General features: G+C 35.7%; 1 protein-coding gene across 1 annotated transcript in view; it reads right to left on the bottom strand.

Moving 5' to 3' along the window:
* Positions 1 to 20369, bottom strand: part of LOC107587702 (retinoic acid receptor RXR-alpha-B-like) — a 62481-nt gene that overhangs the window by 22439 nt on the left and 19673 nt on the right. Inside the window, exon 2 of the mRNA XM_016275586.1 lies at positions 16964 to 17095. Within this exon, the coding sequence (XP_016131072.1) occupies positions 16964 to 17095 (132 nt within the window). The remainder of the gene's footprint in view (positions 1 to 16963; positions 17096 to 20369) is intronic.

Here is a 20369-nt window from a genome sequence, read left to right as displayed (position 1 = left end):
TATTATATTAAACTATATTATAAAATAATTAATTTAGAAAATAATATAATAAAGCAGTATACCAATTTAATTGAATCATATTACAGTAATTTTCAATGCAGAATAAGTATGTCATGGAAATAAATGATGAAACATTATATTATACTGATAATATTATACTGCATTGTATATTACCTTTCAAAATGGTATTAAACTGATCAAAGGTGACAGTAAAAGCTTTTACATTGTTACAAAACAGTTCGTTTAAACGTTCTATTCATCACAAAAAAAGTCTCAAGGATTCCACAAAAATATTAAGCAGCACAATGGTTTTCAACATTGATAATAATAATAATAAATGCTTCTTTAGTCACAGAATATTAGAAGGATTTCTGAAGGATCATGTGACATAGAAGACTGGAGTAATGACTGCTGAAAATTCAGCTTTGGCATCACAGGAATAAATTACATTTTAAAATATATGAAAATAAAAAACTATTATTTTAAATTGTAATATTATTACACACTTTTACTGTATTTTGATCAAATGAATGTAGCCTTGGTGAGCATAAGAGACTTCTTTCAAAAACAATAATTATTACAAAGTACTGTAGTATGAAGTATAATCATGTGTGAGGACTCACACAATTACTCTTTATGCTCTTTGTACATCTTTGTGTGTGTGTGTGTGTGTGTGTGTGTGTTTGCTCTTCCATATGTACATATATATATATATAGTACAGTCAGTTGTTTTGTTGACACTGTCTGCTCTGATAACACAGTCGACTTCAGCCATGACTTGCCTTCTTTTACAGAGACAGTAAACACATGCTGAGAAAACACAGAGGGCTTAATTACTCATCCTTGTTTCCCCCCCACAGCTACAAGACCTTGAGTGAAAACAATATCAATCGTCCTATACATGCAGCAACACATTTCAGGAAAAGGTCAATGTTCAAGTGTCATAGCAAATATTGTATTGAAACATCAGCTTCACATCGGCTTATTTTCTCACTCTTTCTATTGTGAAACTTTCTGAAGGCCATTAGTCACTCAGTATGTTTCTCTGAAAAAAAAAAAAATCTGTAATATGATTTTTATGTCATTAAAAAGCATGATTATTTTCTCACTCTTTCTATTGTGAAACTTTCTGAAGGCCATTAGTCACTCAGTATGTTTCTCTGAAAAAAAAAAAAATCTGTAATATGATTTTTATGTCATTAAAAAGCATTTTTACACAATTAAGTTATTCTATTGAAATCAGCCAGGTTCATTTATATCACATGTCCTAACAAGTCTAGAGAAAAGTAACATAGTTCCACTAAAATAGAAACTATTGTGTGACAAAACACAATCACTGCTGATCAGAACATTATGTTTGGTATGTGGAGCTTTAAACTAATGGGATTTTTCACTGTGGGCGGAGCTACTTGTTAATTGGAACAAAAACTTGAAAAATAAATTTTCTTACGAGTTTATCACGTCACGCCTGGTTAGAACAAGGTGTGCAGTTTAAGAGATATAAAACAACTTTTAAGTGAGTTTAAGTGGGTTTATAGAATATGCATGTTAGGACTGAATAGTGCTGGGCGGTATGACCGTTCAGTGTGATACTAATACATTTTGCTGTAAATACTATGGAAAATACATGTATGCTGTTATTAGTGTGTAGTTATTTACAAGTTAGAATGGCGAAGACATGTAAAAATGTGAAAAAAACATGAATACAGAATTCAATAATGTGTGATCATGTACATGTATATTTTTGAGTCAGTACTATCTGTTTTATAATCTCAGTTTGACTGTTTTGTTTCTTGTTTTTTACTCAAATGTAAAATAGTGTAGCTGTTTTTGCATTTATGACAGACATAATTTGTTCTGAATTCTGGATCCACCAAGTTCTAAATAAAAGGAGAAAATAAGAACCGTTCATTTACAAAATATTTAATTCACTGGATTATCAAAAGGCCTGATTCTGTTACCATGATATAAATTACTCCTAGGAAAGTTTTTCCTTTAAGTACTTAAAGGGATAATTCACCCAAAAATTACATTTCTGTCATCATTTACATTCCTCATGTCCCTGTATGACTTTCTTTTCTACACAAAAGAAGATATTTTTAAAGAATGTTTGTAACTAAACAGTTTTGGTCACCATTGACTTCCATTGAATGGAAAACACACACACACGCACACACACACACACACACACACACACACGCACACACACACACTCTCTCTCTGAGATATATCTTCTTTATGTTTCACAGAAGAAATTAAGTCATACAGGTTTAGAACACATGAAGGTGAGTAAATGATGAATTTTAATTTTTGGCTGAACTATCCCTTTAAGGATGCACATAACAAGGTGAAACCAAACCACTGAAGGATCTGAGAAGCTAGAGTAAGTTTAAGATTTGTCAGGTTGGATTTACGCCAGGAATTTCTTCCTCCAACCCAAACCAGCCCTGCAGACTGTCAGCAGCATTCCTCCATGTGAAGACTCGAAAGTGGTGAATGGACATGTTGAATAGGAAAAAATGTATCTTAAAGGGACAGTTCACCTAAAAATTTAAATGACCCCATGATTTACTCACCCTCAAGCCATTCGAGGTGTATATGACTTTCTTCTTTCAGACAAATATGATCTGAGTTATAGTTAAAAATGTCATGGCTCTTCAAAGCTTTATAATAGCAGTGAATGGGTGGTATTATTCAATAGTCCAATAAACTACATCCATCCATCATAAAAAGTTCCCCACATGACTCAGGGGGGCTAATAATGGCCTCCTGAAGCGAATCAATGCGTTTTTGTAAGAAAAATATCCATATTTAAACCTTTATAAACAGTAATCTATAGCTTCCTCTAACTGTCGTATGCACGTTCACAATAGAACGCAGTTCCAGCAGATGACGTAGGATTTTGGTGTAGTTTAAGCTTCGGTGAGAGGTGACAAACGTGGAAGCACAGAGGAGAGAACAAAACAAAACACCAGTCACAAATTAGAAGTACAAAACGAGGATTTGTTAAGAAAAATGTTGGAGGATTTCAATATACAGTAAGCAAAGAGGAGACTGGTTTTCCTTTGCTAAGCAAAGGAAACCTTGGTTCACATGAGACTAGCATACCTGACCTTACACTACGCCTACGTCCTATGTCATCCGCTGGAACGCACTCTCTCCAGTACCAGTTAGCTGAAGCTAGAGGTCACGGTTTATAAAGTTTTAAATATGAATATTTTTCTTACAAAAATGCATCAATTCGCTTCAGGAGGCCTTTATTCACGCCCCAGAGCTATGTGGGACACTTTTTATGATGGATGGATGCACTTTATTGGACTTCTTTTGGACTATTGAAAAATAACACCCATTCACTGCCATTATAAAGCTTGGAAGTGCCAGGACATTTTTTAATATCACTCTGACTGGATTCGTCTGGAAGAAGAAAGTCATATACACCTAGGACGCCTTGAAGGTGAGTAAATCATGGGGTAGTTTTCATTTTTGGGTGAACTATCGCTTTAACTGAGCGGAAAGCTCATGCGCATTCATGTTTCCTTTCAAATTTCAGGCTGAAAGGCCTTTCTTGACAGTTTAAATGGGTTTTGATCTGGTTTCCCCACTCCATCTACATGACAGAGTATGAGTCAGCAACAAATGACGGCCGGCAATAAGTGTATCTGATGACACACCACACACATGAACACACCTGCTCCCCTGTCAATATATAACAGCCCACAGCATTACACAACTTGTGGGCACAGGTACATACAGGCATGTACAGTACATTCACAGACTATAAACATCAACGCACACCTATACACACATTCCCAGAGCACTGGAAGAACATTCCAGATCATAAACAAGGTGTGTAGGAAGATCATTAGACGGCTCAAAGTGTATCCCCCCCACCCCCTCCCCTCTTGCACAAAACTAATTCTGAATGAGAATCGGTGCTATTCTATTATAAATTGTGGTTTTCTCCCAAAGGTAGCGACTTGCTTACAGCAAGTTTTGCAACTCAAATCCTTTCTCTGAGAACTACAGCATAAGTATGACTTATTAAAACTGGTCTACAAAATTTGCTGCTATTAAATTTCACAAACAATTACAAAGCAATGGCAAGTAACACACTGAATTAAACATAACAATTGAATAGAAAGACTGAAATATTGCTTTCTTGTAAAACAAACTGTAATAATCTTCAAAAAAATATTTTTTACAGTGTACTGCAAGACAGAAATCTCCTGTTTCACACACAAGTATATGTCCAGTTTCAAAGCTAAACCCTAGGAATACACCGATAATTTCATTACTATCTCAACACTGAGTTTTGGCTCTGTTTTATTTTAACATAGACAACCAGTAGACTCTCTGTGTCAATTAAGATGATCTGGTCTTATCACGTAAACACAACAATCTTAACTGGACCGCTGTATAAATACTGCCACACAAAGTGTTTACTCAATCGCCACATACACCTACCTCACTGAAAAGTAAATCAAGGGTGGGAGATAAACAAACTAGGGGATAAGGATATATACCGCCAGCCTAAGCAAAATGTATTTGAGCAAAAATTCGTTACAGTTCACTAATGAGGCAGCGAGATGCGGAGCACAGGCCTGATTAGTCAAGAGGATGAGGGATAATGTGAAGGCAGAGCAGAGGGTTGACTTCATCACAACACAACACACTGCAGAACTGCATGGACACACAAATGACAAGATCAGAACTCACAACGCTACTGCATTTTATTCAAGCACAGAAAACTGTATGAATCTTTATTGGCAGTTTAATCTTTTAATTTAATTTAATTTACAAATCCAGACTAAAAACCCCATTTAGTTGTATATTTACTGACTTCGTTGTTATTTTTATTTCTTATGAACCGTTTATTATTTATTATTTTTCTTCATATTATTATTATTTAATTTACTATTTTACTATTATTTTATTTTTATTATTATTTGAATCAGTTTTATGTAAAACACTTTGAATTACCATTTAATTATTTATGTGCATTGTAACAACCTTTGCCTATTTCATTTAATTTTAAGTGTTATTTAATGTGTTACTGTGCAGTTGCAATGGTGTTATGGATGGTTGATCTGGAGCATTGCTAGATGGTTGCTAAATCTCTGCTGGCCCAAGTCAAAAAAGCCTATATCTCTATGACATCTTGGTCCCTTCTTCAATGTAAGCCTATATGGCATTTATTTACCTGTTTTTCATATTCTCGGCAGCTGCCAGTGTAATACTAAGGGTTATGTGTTTGTTTAAATCCATGTTTCTACTTATGAGACCAATTAATATAAAAAAAGCATGGTGATGAGTAATTATTGACTCAGTGTTGTTGAGGAGGTCAACACTCGGTAACTCCAAAGGTGATTACGGACTAATCTCTTTAAACAGGTACAAAACAAAGTACTTGAGCTAAAAGCATAAACAACCCAGATGAGTCTGTTTTCAATTCACTCTGTGCTTGGCAGTGCTGCAGTCATTTGAATATAGAGGAAGAGAGTGGTTTCGTGGCTTCCTAAATTCAACCAGCACAGAGTGTTTAAATCAAACCCTTGCTAATGTGTTTAGTCTGATGCTTCCTGAGCACCTTATTTCTCCTCTCTGTTTCGTCTTTCTTCACAGATCTACTCAAACACAGACTTGTACCACACAGTGCGTGTGGAGATGAGGTCCAGCAAGGACATTTAGTCAACATATACACACTCATATATGCTTTCATATATTAATGTGCACACATTTATACATACGCTGCAGACAAATCACCAGACTGTCCAACCCACTGAGAATTAATTACACTGCTAATTTGGTGACATACTGTAGCAGTCTGGACTAAAGATTCATCCGGCCATTTCAAAATCCCCAGATATTCAGCACTAAAGAAAATATGCAGTTGTTCATGGTGGTTAGAAATTCAAAATAAGCAGTTTGGTGAATAGCAAAAAGCATAATAACTAATCTATATGATTCATCTCCGGCTGTCACTTTTAATGATAACCTTGAACAAAGGCAGGCTAAATATTTTGAAACTGAACATCCGGGATTTCCTTTACAGGTTTAATTCCAGCTAAGACACAAAATCTTTTGAATTCATTCTTCGGGCAAATTATTTCATGACAAATTACAAAAATGTGATGACTTGCTCTGAAATGAAAAACAGATAAACAGGACCCGCAATTTACAACACTACTCACCCTGTTCAGAGAAGAAAATGAAAAATGATCAGATGATCTCTATGCATCAGCATTTGCATTTTTGTCTGGTGGTATAAACCACAGGCAGCCACTGAGATATCTGAAATATTCATGATTCTCATTCCCCCTCTGGGTTTTCTTTTGAAACGACTGCCATAATGTTTCAATCTCAGTTCCAGAGATAATTAATTTTAAACAAGCTTTTATCTAGAACTGACAGACAGAGGCTGTACATCGTGTATATGACAAAGTGGTCAGCCTAAGAATGTTTCCTGAACAAGTTCAACTGGATGCTTGATATAAATCTTACTGCTTTCATCTGATTTAGTATCATTGAGAAATTTCATATAACGACTAATAGCAATCAACATCTAAAAAGATGCCAAGTTCCCATGCTGATAGTTTTGTTGGCAGAGATGATGACTTGAGTCTGGGACTCTCACTTGATTTATGTTCAAATCAAATTCCAAAAATTAAGTCAATTGACTTCCCTTGGACTTTTTTGATGTCCACAAAAACCTGTAGACATAAAAAGTTTTACCAGGAAAAATATTTTCGGATTAGAAAATAATAGTCTTTATAGAAAGAAAAAAAAACTTCTTAAAAGTTATCCCGTGCCATTCATCTTTTTGTTATTTTAAAAAAAAAGTACATGATAGTAAAGATTAAAATATCTACTGATTTAAGTAAAATGCCTTATTAGGGGTAGGTGATATACCGGTAGAAATTTGTCAGCCGGTAGAGATTTGGGACTATCGTGGTCACACGCTCACGTGGCATTGCTGTGCTACGTGGTCACGAAAACTTATCGTTTGTCGTAGAACTCATTTCGCTATACGCGCACACTGTAAGAGAGACGCGCACACATGAACACAGTGCTCATACAGCATGGGAGTATTGAGTATTGCGTTATTTTTGCCGCTTTATAGTCCTTGAACGGTTAAATACACACACTTGTATGTGTCAAAATGCACATCTTTGCCAGTATCCTCGTAAACACAGTAATTTAGGTCTTGAAAGCAGCTGAGAAAGAAAACAGTTGAGAAAAAAAAACACATGTGGAACATTATAGTGGATCCGGGCAGCTCTTAAAGTGACAGCAGTCTAATATTCCAGCTGTCTGTCATTCATGTTAATCAAACAACAAAAGAGAGAAAATCTCTCACTCTTGACTAAATCACTTTTGTAACTTTGACAAGAAGAAATATATATTTAATTTACACAGTGAAGAATATGCAGTATTTTTATACATTTGATTACTTTATACAATGTATAGAATATCTTATCTATTTGTTCTACTGTAGTTTTTTTTTGTCCTATTGCTTGTAATTAGTTTCTTGTTTCTTGCTTATTTAATCACTGACTGTTTACTTGTCTTCAGTGAGCTTGAGCTTTTTTTAATAATTTAGGCTAGTATAAGTTTTTTTGTTATATTGACACTGGTGGAAAGAATTATGACATGTCTATGGTATCAAACATTTTGATACCCCTACGTCACATACTTTCTTTACAATTACTTTTCTTTTCAATCTGTAATGACTTAATTGACGCAATCTCTATTGTATAAAGAGCTTTATAAATAAAGGTTACTTGACTTGACTTAAAGGAATTGTTCACCCAAAAATTTAAATTCTGTCATCATTTACTCACCTTCATGTCATTCCAAACCTGTATGAGTTTCTTTCTTCTGTCAAACATAAAATAAGATATTTTGATAAATATCTCTGTGTTTTTTGTCCATACAATGAAAGTAAATGGCCACCAAAACTCTTTGGATCCTAGTGTTCTTTAAAGTATCTTTAGCAAAAGAAATAAAGTCATACAGGGTTGGAACAACATGAGGGTGAGTAAATTATGACATAATTTTCATTTTTGGGTGATCCCTTTGAATTATCAAGGAAATGCCAACAAATGGCACATTTTAATACATGTTTGACATATTCAATTATACATTTTTTTATTTATGATTTTTTTTTAAATCTGACTTGAGACTTAACATGGACTCTGCATTAGAGACTTATGAACATGTCTTTTTGCTGGTCCTTGAACAAGATTGTGGTCAAACAAACAGTAACACATTTTTTTTGTTCATAGTTTTTCAAAATAAATTAGTTTTTTATGCCAGTAAATCTTACTAAATCAAACTGAATTTGAAACAATTTATTTATTTCTGAAGTAAATGTGAGTGGTGCTTGTAATGCTTGCATATTCTGTGTGGTTGCTAGGCAGCTGCTAATGAGTTTTGATATGGAATTTTTATTGTTTAACGGGTGAAAAATCATGCAGTAAGTCCAGCTGCTTAAGCACAAACCGGTCCATAGCACAAACTGTGTGGGACAAGTTCAAATACTCTGTCCACGTCCAAGTCTGACCCTAAAATTTGATTGGTTGAAAGGAACACTGTCCTGGCACCACCAAGGATGTTGATCCAGGAAGCTGCCACACATTTATGAAGTTGATTGTTTCAGTTGAGCTAATATAAGCAGCAGAGCCCAAGGTGATGCACCTGTTTAAAGCTCTTGCTGACTGTGTCAGATATCAGGCCAAGCACCTGCTCTCCTTGTGTTGTTGGCATGTTAAACAAAACATTTTCTTTATATTATTTGCAGACGCATGCGCTTCATGCTAACCATGCTAATGGAAAGGCTACAGGCATATAGCTCCAATGTCTGTGTGATTTCAGGGCATGGGAAGCTGGTCCCTGAAACTCAAATGTTATCAGTTTCCACTACAAGACTAGAGTGAATGAGACAATCAGATAAGCGTCTCTGTAGCACAGGGAGAAAGCTTGCTCTCAATAAGCCACCTGTGAGATTGAGCCAGTGCTATCTGACACACTCGGCTACACGTGTTTGCACAGAGATGGACAGATATGAACTGCTGGTACAGAGAGAACTGCTTGCAGGAGTCCAGGGAACATACAGTGAACATACAGTGGCAACGTGTCTGAATAGAACTCAGACCTGACATGCTTTGAAATGATTCATGAATGGCTGATTTTAAATATGGTCTGGTATGACTGACTGAAATTTTTATAAGACTAAACCAGTCATTTTTAAAGTGGGCTACGTGTACCAGAATGGATATTTGGGAGTATTTACATTTTGCTTTGTTAAATGAAATTACTAGATTTTTCAGTTTGCATAATAGGACTAGGTGTTATAATCCCAATATTCAGCACCATTTAGCCGCACCATAGACCATTTTCTCCTTCGCTGTGAACAGAACACAGCGTGACGCAGCAATTGTTACGCTCTGATTTTGGTTCAGCAAGAATCCAGGAGCATGGCCTAATCCCATGTCCATGGTTCTTGCCTCTATACCCAATAATCGTTCGTGAATTTACAAGTGCTTTATGCGTGACTGGGGAACAATAAGAAAAAGGACTAGTATGGTAAGATGGATAGATGAAGACGGTACAATTCTTCACTGCAGTCATTGGGTGGGGTTCCTTGACGTTTTGATGATACGTTATGCTGTACATGATGTGTACTTGTCTTTCATGGATGTTGCCAGTGAGACACCTTATCTGATGTCCATCGGATCCCAGTTTCTGTGTGAACTTTAGCCTGGGTGAAAGATGCCTTTTGTTGAGGTGATGTTGCCAATGACCTTTGTATGGTGTTTCCACCAATGCAGCACATCATCAGTTGTGTACCCCAGCCTCATTGGGTGTTTCGGCCCTTTATCACAAGACACCCTCAGCCGAGGCAGGCTCACCGCAGGCTGATCAGACCCGGGTGTGTGTCACTTTGTCATGACTTTGTCATTTGGCAGCCCACACCGTGTTCATCCGCTTCAGCCACAGTCAGTCTGCTTCTTTCAGCAACAGTGGCAAGTTCCCTGACTATCCTCCGCTGGACCTGTCCTCTGACGCCGAACTCCATCAGCAGCCTTAGTGGAACTAGCCGCAAAGCCCCTGCAGCCCACTTCCACCGGGTATACTTTCACTGTCCAGCCCTGCTCCTCTGTCTCAGCTGCCAAGTTGGCAGTTTAATGATTGATTCATAAATGGCTGATTTTAAATATATTAAATTTTTATAAGACTAAACCAGTGATTTTTATAGTGAGGTACGTTTACCAGAATGAATATTTGGGAATATTTAAATTTTGCTTTGTTAAATGAAATTACTAGATTAAATTAGATACTGTAATGTATTTAAAGATTACTAGATTAAATATAATGAATAATGCATTTAAATAAATAAATGAATTAAATTAAATTAAAATCAAATAAAATATGTATAAAACAAACCTAAAACTTATTTTATTTCAGATAGATGCCAAAACAACATTTCTCATTTTCATTTAGCTTAAGTACTAAAGTAACTACACTCAGAAAAGTCAGTTTTCTTTTCATTAAGTGTAAAACTTAAGAAACTAAAAACTAAAACTTAATAAAAAGTATATAGACATTACCAAAAACAATGATGGAAACAATGACACAACAAAATTACTAAAATTAAAACACAAAATATAAAAATACAAATTAAATCTAAAATATGATATCAATGATATGATAGCACTCATGTATGCAACATTATTTAAATTACATTTTAAACTATATTTACAATTACATTTTAACTCTAAAAGATTGAAATTGAATTAACTCAAAGTATTTGCAATAATAATAGTGATGTTTACATTACATCAAGCCTATCACTAATAAACAGAAGAACAACTGAAGAATATATATATATAAAAAGCCTAAAGTTTGAGTATAAGGAATGACTTCCATCAGCAACAAATAAAAGATTCATGTCTGCTGATTTGAAGTGTGCTGTAGATTATAAGCTTCTCCCTCCATGCCTGACAATAAACCATCATCTCTACAGACCTTTTTATTCTCTTTCTGCTTTAAATCGTGACAGTAGATATCCTGTCATTCTCTCTCAGTGTATCCCTGCAGTCAGATTGCAGGCTACCCCACTTTTAGGTTTCAAACACACAGAGACACACACACACACACACACTATTGCACAATCACCTGTGGGACTGGATGTCTGGCCTGGTGCCCTGAGAACTGGAGCTTATGTGTCTGCCAATCTGAGCCCAACAAGCTGTTATAGGGGGGAGACATGTGCATTTCATTTCATTCTCACAGACCATCAATGTCCTCCGAAAAGGCCAATATAAACCTCAGTCACTAAAGAGCAGTGTTGGGCAGTACCGCATTACTTAGTAACGCGTTACTGTAATTTGATTACTTTTTTAGTAACAGAGTAATTTAACGCGTTATAATTTTCAAAATAGAATGCAGTGTTTTATAATCTAGAGATTGTAAAAAGGATGAAGCACATGCACTGTGGAGTCAAGTGCCAGTGGATTAGAGACCTGCTCCCGCGAGACCCGACGCAACAGAGTGCGGCACGGGACAAGATGGGCGGGTGCTGGTGCGGGCGGGTAGACACTCGTGTGTGTGTGGGATGCGGGACAATAAAATGATTCACGGGACTTCCGCAGAAATATCTAAACATAAAATATCTAAAACAAATAAATTGTTATTCATCTGTTGCACAAAAGCAACATGAACTAATATAAAATATAAACGATTAACAGGTGCAAGCTTATGCAGAGTTTCTATTTAGGCTATAACACGTGTTTGCAGCGTTGAGCAATGCAGTGCTGAAATTTGCGTCCTCATGAATCCTCTCATTATAACACACGAATTGTAGACATTATGAAAGATTCATTATGCATATATTTATTGTGTTATAACAGAGATTTGTGAGATTGCGATGAACTGAGATGTCTTTTAGAGATTATAAATGCAGCGCTCTTTGCTGGCATTCTGCAATGCCAAACCATGCACGCAGCAGTCACTTGCTTTAGTTAAAAATATCAGTGTTCTGTGAATGTTGATGCTTTAATAACAAATATTTATCGGGAGCGTGTGTGCTGGGATTTCATACATTTCATGGAGAAAAAAGTAACGCAACTAGTAATGTAACTAATTACTAATTACTTTTGAAATAAAGTAATCAGAACAGTAACGTGATTACTTTTAAAAGGAGTAATCAGTAATTTGATTACATTTTCAGAGTAACTTGCCCAACACTGCTAAAGAGTCTTCTGAAAAACGCTTTTGTCATATTGCTCTTTTTAAAAGATCAAGAGTAACTATTCCCAGATTCTCAAAGCAAAAAGAGCAAGTATACAAAGTTATTTTTTTTTTATACAGATGAGTGATTTGTATTGCCGATAATGTTAATTTTCTCTATCTCTTCCTTTTGACTGAAGTAAAAAAAAAATTGATAGATGCCGTTTAACAGTGGGATGTCAGGAATGAGATAATAGTTCATTGTGACCTCAGGAGCTGATTAAAGCTGATACAGCTCCAGGACTGATAGCTTCTGTGCCATTAGCCGCTCCTCTGAATGCCATGCGTGTGCCACATCCACAGTCAGAATTACGGAACTAGATTGGATATTGAGATTTGCACTAAATGGAAACTACTGCTTTTGAGTAGGTTCATTTATTTCTTCTAACTAGGGGCACTTTTATGATTTTTTTTTTTAAACAAACAAAATAAAAAATGTTGTGTTCATTTTTTTCCATACTATAATTTAATTTTACTACTTTTCAAATTTGTTTTATATATGATTTTTTTTGTTCTTGTTTTTCAATCACTTTCAAGCATTATATTGAATACATTATTACTTATTTTATACTATGACAATCTAAAATGAGAGTGAGATAAACATATCATTTATCATTTCAATACAAATACATATCACTTCAATACAAATTATGACTGTGCCTCAGGCAGGGTTATTATCTATAACTAAAACTAAAACTAAAACCATAAAATACAATTTTTATTATTTGAAATAAAAAAGCCAATATTTTTTTCATTTTCATTTAGTTACGCTGAAGTACTAAAATAACTAAAACTAAAAATTCAAACTATAACTATAACTAAAACTGTAACTATACATACATATTTAGACAGTTTTTTAAAAATAAAAATATAATCAAACTTTCCTCAAAAGTTGGTGTACATGTTTACAAAAGTGACAACAGTGTCAATGATGTGATTGAGATAAAATATGAGACGTGATCAAGGCATATGATTTATGTTGCATATTATTTCCAATAAAGCTGTAATTTTTGTCAAATTATTCAAAAATTTTGAAAATATTATTTGTGTGTATTTAGCATAGCCTACATAAAATGCTAGCTATGAAATTACACTTAGCAAGACAAAGAAACCAGCTATTTCAATTTTTTTTTATAAAAATGTCGTCTACATCACAGAATGTTATTAAACATATACATAATTTGAGACATGATATAATGTTGCAAATAACAGTGTAGTGGAAATGACCATGACTTTGAGGAAAAAAAGCAAAAATGAATTCTCCTGTGATCTATGTCCATTATTATGAGTTGACAAATCGCGGGGGGAAAACAAACAATGTGTGAAAAGTGTTTCAAGAGACTTAATTTCCTAAAAGTTCACAAGCACAAAAGTGCCCATAGCTGAAGAAACACCTGATTATAAACTATCAACGCTGTGTTGAACTACTTTCATTTCCAATTTCATGTCAAAGAGTACCGCTCAGTTCATCTTCGACAAGTTTTTTTTCTTTTTTCTTCAGTAAATCTCAAATGCCAGCAAAAATATTTAGTTTTCCCTCACAAGCATCTGTCACTTGAATCATCCAACACATTACACATGTGATGTTAGCTCAGCCCGCTGCGGCACCTCCGTCTGCTTTATGGAGACAACTGCCTCGATCATCAGGAAGAAATTAGCTGAAGTACTAAGCTGCACAATCTTATTGGCTGACGGGCCCGTCCGCTCCATTTGAGGTCAGCCCAGACATTCCAGTGGATAATCTTTTCCATCCCTCCACTCTCTTGTCTTTCTCCCTCTCATACTCTGTCTGTTTTCCTCAAAGAGCAGCTACAGCACAAGGCTGGCTTTGTGTAGCCTCTTCACTAGCGTTTTCTTGCTCAGTCAGTGTGTTTTAAGTGAACCGTTTGGAGCTGAAATACATAACAGCCTTCATTCCCAGATCTCCCTGTACCTTCCAGTAATATGAAGCCTCCGAATTAGGGCCATCACCACAGGTTCTGGAGAGTAGCTGAGCTATGTTTGCTTCTGGAGCTTCGCCCACTTTTCCAAGCATCCCGTTCTTTGTCCTGCTCGCTCTCTCTGAACTTGCAACAAAAGGCTGTAATTATGGCGGGCACAAACCAGAGAGAAAGAGCCATATTATAGCATTCTCTCACACTTCAAATACAGCCACTCGCTAGGAGCTACAGGAACCTGTTTAGATTCATGCCAGCTGTGGAGATGACAGCTGCTGTGAACTTCTGAGATGGTCGTTTTGATGCAACCCACACATTTCATGCATTTTGAACCACAATATTTACACAAGTCCTCATGTTAAATGCCTGAGATACACAATCTCGCCTAAACATGCCATTGAGCTATCAACTAGCTTTAGTATGCTACATATTAACTGGTAACACTTTACAATAAGGTTCCATTTGTTAACATTAGTGAACTACAATGGGTCACATGAACAATGAAAAATAGCTTATTAATCTTAGTTAATGTTAATTTTAAAGACCCACTGTGGTAAAAATTTAGGTTTTTTAATGTTGTCTATCCGGTGTTTTTAATTGTGCTTAAAGACATAAATGTGCAAACTCATCAGTCAACACCATTGCTGAGACTTTTCTCCTTTAAACATGCTGTGTCTCAAAAATGCAGTCACAAACATGTAACCAATCCTGTCAACTTGTGACGTGGGGCTTTTCATATCATTAGCAAAGCGTTTCCACCTAAGGATGTTGATTTTTAGAAGGTAGCTGTCTGAAATGGTGAACGGGAATATGGTTTGTGTAACATAACACTAGCAACACATTATTAGCTGTTTAATAATAGAGTCATAATGATATCAATTACTGTTACGTGTCTGACGTTGTAGAGAGTGATGCATAAAATGCATTTCTATTCTGATACATTGACTTGTAGATGACCCTGTATAATTCGCTTTTACTCTTCTACTTCGCCATTGTGTAGCATTTGCTACTTCAGTTAACCAAGTGAAAGTGAAACAAGTAGTCCAAGCTGGTGTGACTTGAGTGGAGGCGGGGACTAATTTGCATATTCATAGGTCTACATATAATAAATGAGGTAAGGGTGTAGAGTTATACTCAAGCAATTTTAAAGCATGAATAAATTATTTTTACTGAAATCATTTAAATAGATTATTTTGGTTATCAAAAATTTGTTTTAAGGGATAAAATTAGTGACTGCAGGACTTTTAACCAGGGTGCGAACTACGGGGGAGCTAGGGGGAGCTCGGCTCCCCTTAATAAGACATGGGCTCCCCTGAAAACGGGATTTGTGAAATTTTGGGGGGTCTCAAAAAATATTGACTGTGTTATTTTGACGTGCAATTTCAGTTTTGTGTAATGTGATCATCGTGGATTATTATGTGTAAAATTGCACAAATATTCATTCATGCATGATGGCGATTTAAACCTAATTCACTTGAATAAAGATAACTATACATTAAGTCATGAGCATCAAGGTGTGGGGGTGCTTCGGTGCAAATTCCACTCATGTTTATTACATGTTAACTCAAAGATTCGTAGAAAAAATATAAACACTGAATTCTGTGGTTGATTCTGTGTTAAGGTAAGGCATGTTATTCGCAATTATGTGTTGTGGCTGTGTTGTTATAGGTCTGCGTGATTCTCGATGTCTTAGGCCTAACTGAACGGAGGAATTATGGTATTCTTCTGTAGCCTGAAGACGAGTACCTTTAACCATTGTTCATGTGAACTCAAAGACAGCCTGATGCTTTGTTTATAGACTATTTGTGGGTGGCTGTTTGTTGTTTCACCTATCAATTCGTGTCGATAAAGTATAATAGGGTAAATCCTGTATAGTGACTTATCCTATATAGTGCTTGCATAAAGCAAGTAGTGCATGCACTTGTAGCTGTTATGTATCTTCGTAAGTCATTGTAAGTCCTTTTTTACGAACCCCCCCTTATAAAAAAAACAAAAAACAAGTGGGCTCCCCCAAAGTCCACGGTATAGTTCGAACACTGCTTTTAACATTTACTACTATATTAACAACATATGAACAAAAAGTTGCATCTGTTACTATTATTTAATGGACCTGAGCTGACATGAACTGACAATGAAAAGTTATATTTTTATTAACTAATGCTAACAACGAATAAAATAAATAGTGTAACAAATGTAATACTTATTGCTAGGTAATGTTAACGTTAACTAATGGGACTATATTGTAAAGTGTTGCCAATTAACTTCATATATTATCTCTGAAAGTGACAACTGGCTTTGAAAAATCAACAAACCTGGGGAAAACCAACTGAAAACAAAGAGACCTACAGCATGTGAATACATCATGTGCAGGAATAAGACCAGTGAAACGTGTCCATTAACGCAGGGGCCAGGGGAGACGCTCTCTATATGTGCTTTGTTGTAACATGTTTGAACCAGAAACTATTTCTCATGAGTGAAACTGTATCTTGAATTCAGTTTGGGAATGACAGGACTAGACATCCTACACTTGGAATGAAGACTGATTTTGCCCTACAGCGTTGAATCGCTGACGTTACGCGTGGATGATCCAGCACTGTAGGGCAAAATCAGTTCAATGCAACTGCGCTAACAGAAACCAGATGGCTTACCTCTGAATTAAAATGACGATCAAATGTGTCTATGTGGCAAGCGCAGGTGCTCTGATGTGTTTGTGCATGTGAATGTGTGTTTTATACCTGTGGATATCCTGCGCTGTTGTAGCGGGTATGTACCCGTGAAGCCGGAGTAGCCATTGGGCGAACTGCCAGCGTCGCCCGGCCAGCTCCGCAAACACGGCGGCGCTACTGAGCAGGGGTTTTTCAGGAGCCCTGTGTGTGTGACACACAAGAGAAGTGGGTGAGAGTCACTCACTTCCACTGCAATCAGATGAGGATTTCACACCAATATGAGAAAGGACACACTACACTTTACTCAAAACTGTTATGGATGGATCTCAGTTGAGTCTTCAATAAGCTGTACTTGAACTTACATGACAGTACAAAAGAAAATATAACTTCTCTTTCAAAGCCCAGGAGATGTAATGAAGTTGGGAGTTTCACGTACACTAAAATGTGATTTCCTTTGAAAGTATTTTCAGTTAGTAATTGATCATAAATTTCACAAATAATCACAATGTAATAATGTGCCAGTAACACACTGAATTAAATGTGAAATTTTGAAGTAGAAATACTGAAATAGTACTCTCTAATAAAACATACTCCCATAATCATTGTTTTATTTACAACTTCAAAAAATAATTTTTACAGTTTAGATATCAGTCGTCGTCTCAATTCTGAACACACGTCAACAATTCTGAAAGAAAACAAGTTTGGTAGAAATTAATGAGAAATGTTTAAGTTCACACTGACTGTTATTTGTAGACTTGAAATTGAGATCTCTTATGACACTAGACATGTGCGATTAAAAGAGAGTCTGATTTCCATTTGCTCTCCATTTAATCTTGTTGTTGTCTAGGATAAAAAGGTTGGCAAAATGAAGAGATTTTTCTTTCCTGAGGGAGTGTCTTGAGTTTGGAAGCTTATTTTCCCCTCAGAGAAAAAAATAATAATAATAATTTGTGACTTTTTCTTACCATTGCAATTTTATTTCTTTATTTTAAACTTCACAATTACTTTATTTTTTACTCAGGGGTAGCTGAACATTTTGAAGCGTCAAAGTTTTGGTAGAATGGACGGAAGAACACATCTCTCAAGTTTCATTTAAACTATCTTCAGTTGTGTTTCAAAGATGATCGAAACAAATGTACAAAACAGCATGAGGGTAAGTAAATGATGACAGAGTTTTCATTTTTTGAGTGAACTCTCCCTTTGAGGCAGAAACTGGGTTTCCATACTTGTACTTACTTGAAACATCTGCAATTAACGAGTGTCCTTTTCTACAAGTTTCAAATTACACTTTTCAACATTTCAACAATTGTGTAATGTCATGTAAAACCAGAAGTCATCTTTATGAGAAAGACCCATGCGTGAGTGTTTGTGACCGAACGTGTGTGGCCCATACTACAGTACATATCTCTGATTAATATGGAAATAACTTGACCTCAAGATGTTTTATTTGTTCGCTAGTAAAATTGCAAGTGCCTCATTTTCATCCATCTCTGAATATGAACTTTGAGACCACCCAATACTCTCAACTCACTATGACCTTGAGCAACAAAGGACACCTAGACATACACACACACACACACACACACACACACACACACAGACTGCAGGCTCTCTTTATGAGACCCGGGATATTTGCTCCTTTCAAAGCCCTCATTTACGAGACCTTGATGAGAGGCTGTGCCACACAAAGCAGATACCTTTTTTCAAGGTTTCCATCTCATGTCTAAGACAATCAAGCTCAAGGTCAAAGATCAAACCTGCAATTCAATTCATCATGAACGTCATAAAAATCTCTCTTTCAAGGGTTCTCGATTAGCTCTTTAGAAAGGGGGTTGAGGCATGGACCACAGTATAGGCAGAAGTTGTTGCCTTAGACATGTGATCATTAGACAACCTTAAAGTGCCTTTTAGTAGCCTTGAAAGCTGCATTAGAGATGCATAGAGGTCGAGGGGTTTCAGTTTAAAACCTCCTGATCTTCTTTGTGATAGATTAGAATGTCTATCTCTTGCAATGAGCTCTGGATACTAAGATGTTTGCGCTGAAGATCAATGGCTGGATTTGACTGTCAGAATAATGAAGACCTGCCACATATGTGCTATTATATTTTTTAAAAGACTCTAACACTGGGATAAATTGTAGTCATGACTGCCTAAGGCGGTTTTTAGGTTGTGCTGTGTCATATCCTGTCAGAACGAGAATAACTTCTTTGGCAATGCGGTTGAAATAGTCAAGATAGTATGCTGGAACAAAAGGTCTGATCCATAACCTTTCATGAGATGCTGCCAGGAAGAGACAGAGATGTTGTGATGGATGGAGAGAGAAGCAGTCTAAACTAAGAGAGGCTTTTAAAATAGCTGCAGAATTCCAACCATCCTCCTTATAGCGGCACACATAAACATAGACCCAATCTTTACGAGACACAGACAGGAAAAACAGACCCATAAGAAAATAGGTCAATGACACAATAATGTTCACGAAACACATGTGGCAACTTCTTATAAATGTTTTTATATTTGTGACTGCGCTCTGGACAGCGTCAAAAGTTACTATTTACAAAGTGTTTTTGCATTCGCATATTTACCCAGGTGAAAAAGACGTAGTATTAAATGTATTAAAAATATACTTGAAATTCAAGTAGTATGTTTATAATACATTTGTATTCCCAACATGCTTATTTGAAGTGCAATAAAAATATACTGAATTGCATTTTAATATATTTCTAAAAAGTATACTAGAAATACTTTTGTATTAAATATATGCATAGTTATACTTCTAAGAAATATGCTAAACAGAAGCATACTTTTAATGTATTTATAAAAAGTATACTAGAAATACTTTGGTAATAAATATATGCTTAGTTACACTTTTAAGGAATATGCTAAACACAAGCACACTATTAGTATATTTCTAAAAAATATAGTAGAAATACTATGTTAATAAATATATTTTTAGTTACACTTGTAAGGAATATGCTATTTACAGAATTACTTTTTAGTGTATTTACAGAAAACATAATTATGTTACCCTTACTTAAAGTATACTTGACGCCTTTATTTTCTAATGTATATTTCTGAAATTCCCACAAGGATTTCAACATCATATATGAAAAAAAAAAACTTGCATGTACTTGTTTAAATTCAAATTCAAACAACCCACTGACTAAACCTGATTGGTTCCAGAGCCATTGAACGGCTCTGATTGGTTCGTATGATAATGAGCTCACCCCAGAGAGCTTCGCATATAAAATATGATGTGCATGCAAATGTCTCTTGAATGTGAATATAAGTCTAAATTTAAACAGTATTAAATAGAGCGGTCGCCGATCGTGTCTCTTTAGGGCACTTGGAGGAAACCACGCAATTCATATGGATTGGCGATGTTTTTTTGCGATTTCAACTTTTTGAAATGTGAACACCTTTGGTGAATCTTCTTTCATCGGAGGGACATAAATCTCTCAGATTTTTATTAAAATAT

Source organism: Sinocyclocheilus grahami, unplaced genomic scaffold (genome assembly GCF_001515645.1).
Source record: "Sinocyclocheilus grahami isolate Dianchi unplaced genomic scaffold, SAMN03320097.WGS_v1.1 scaffold95.1, whole genome shotgun sequence".
NCBI lineage: Eukaryota > Metazoa > Chordata > Actinopteri > Cypriniformes > Cyprinidae > Sinocyclocheilus > Sinocyclocheilus grahami.
This window is presented reverse-complemented; position numbering and strand designations above follow the sequence as displayed.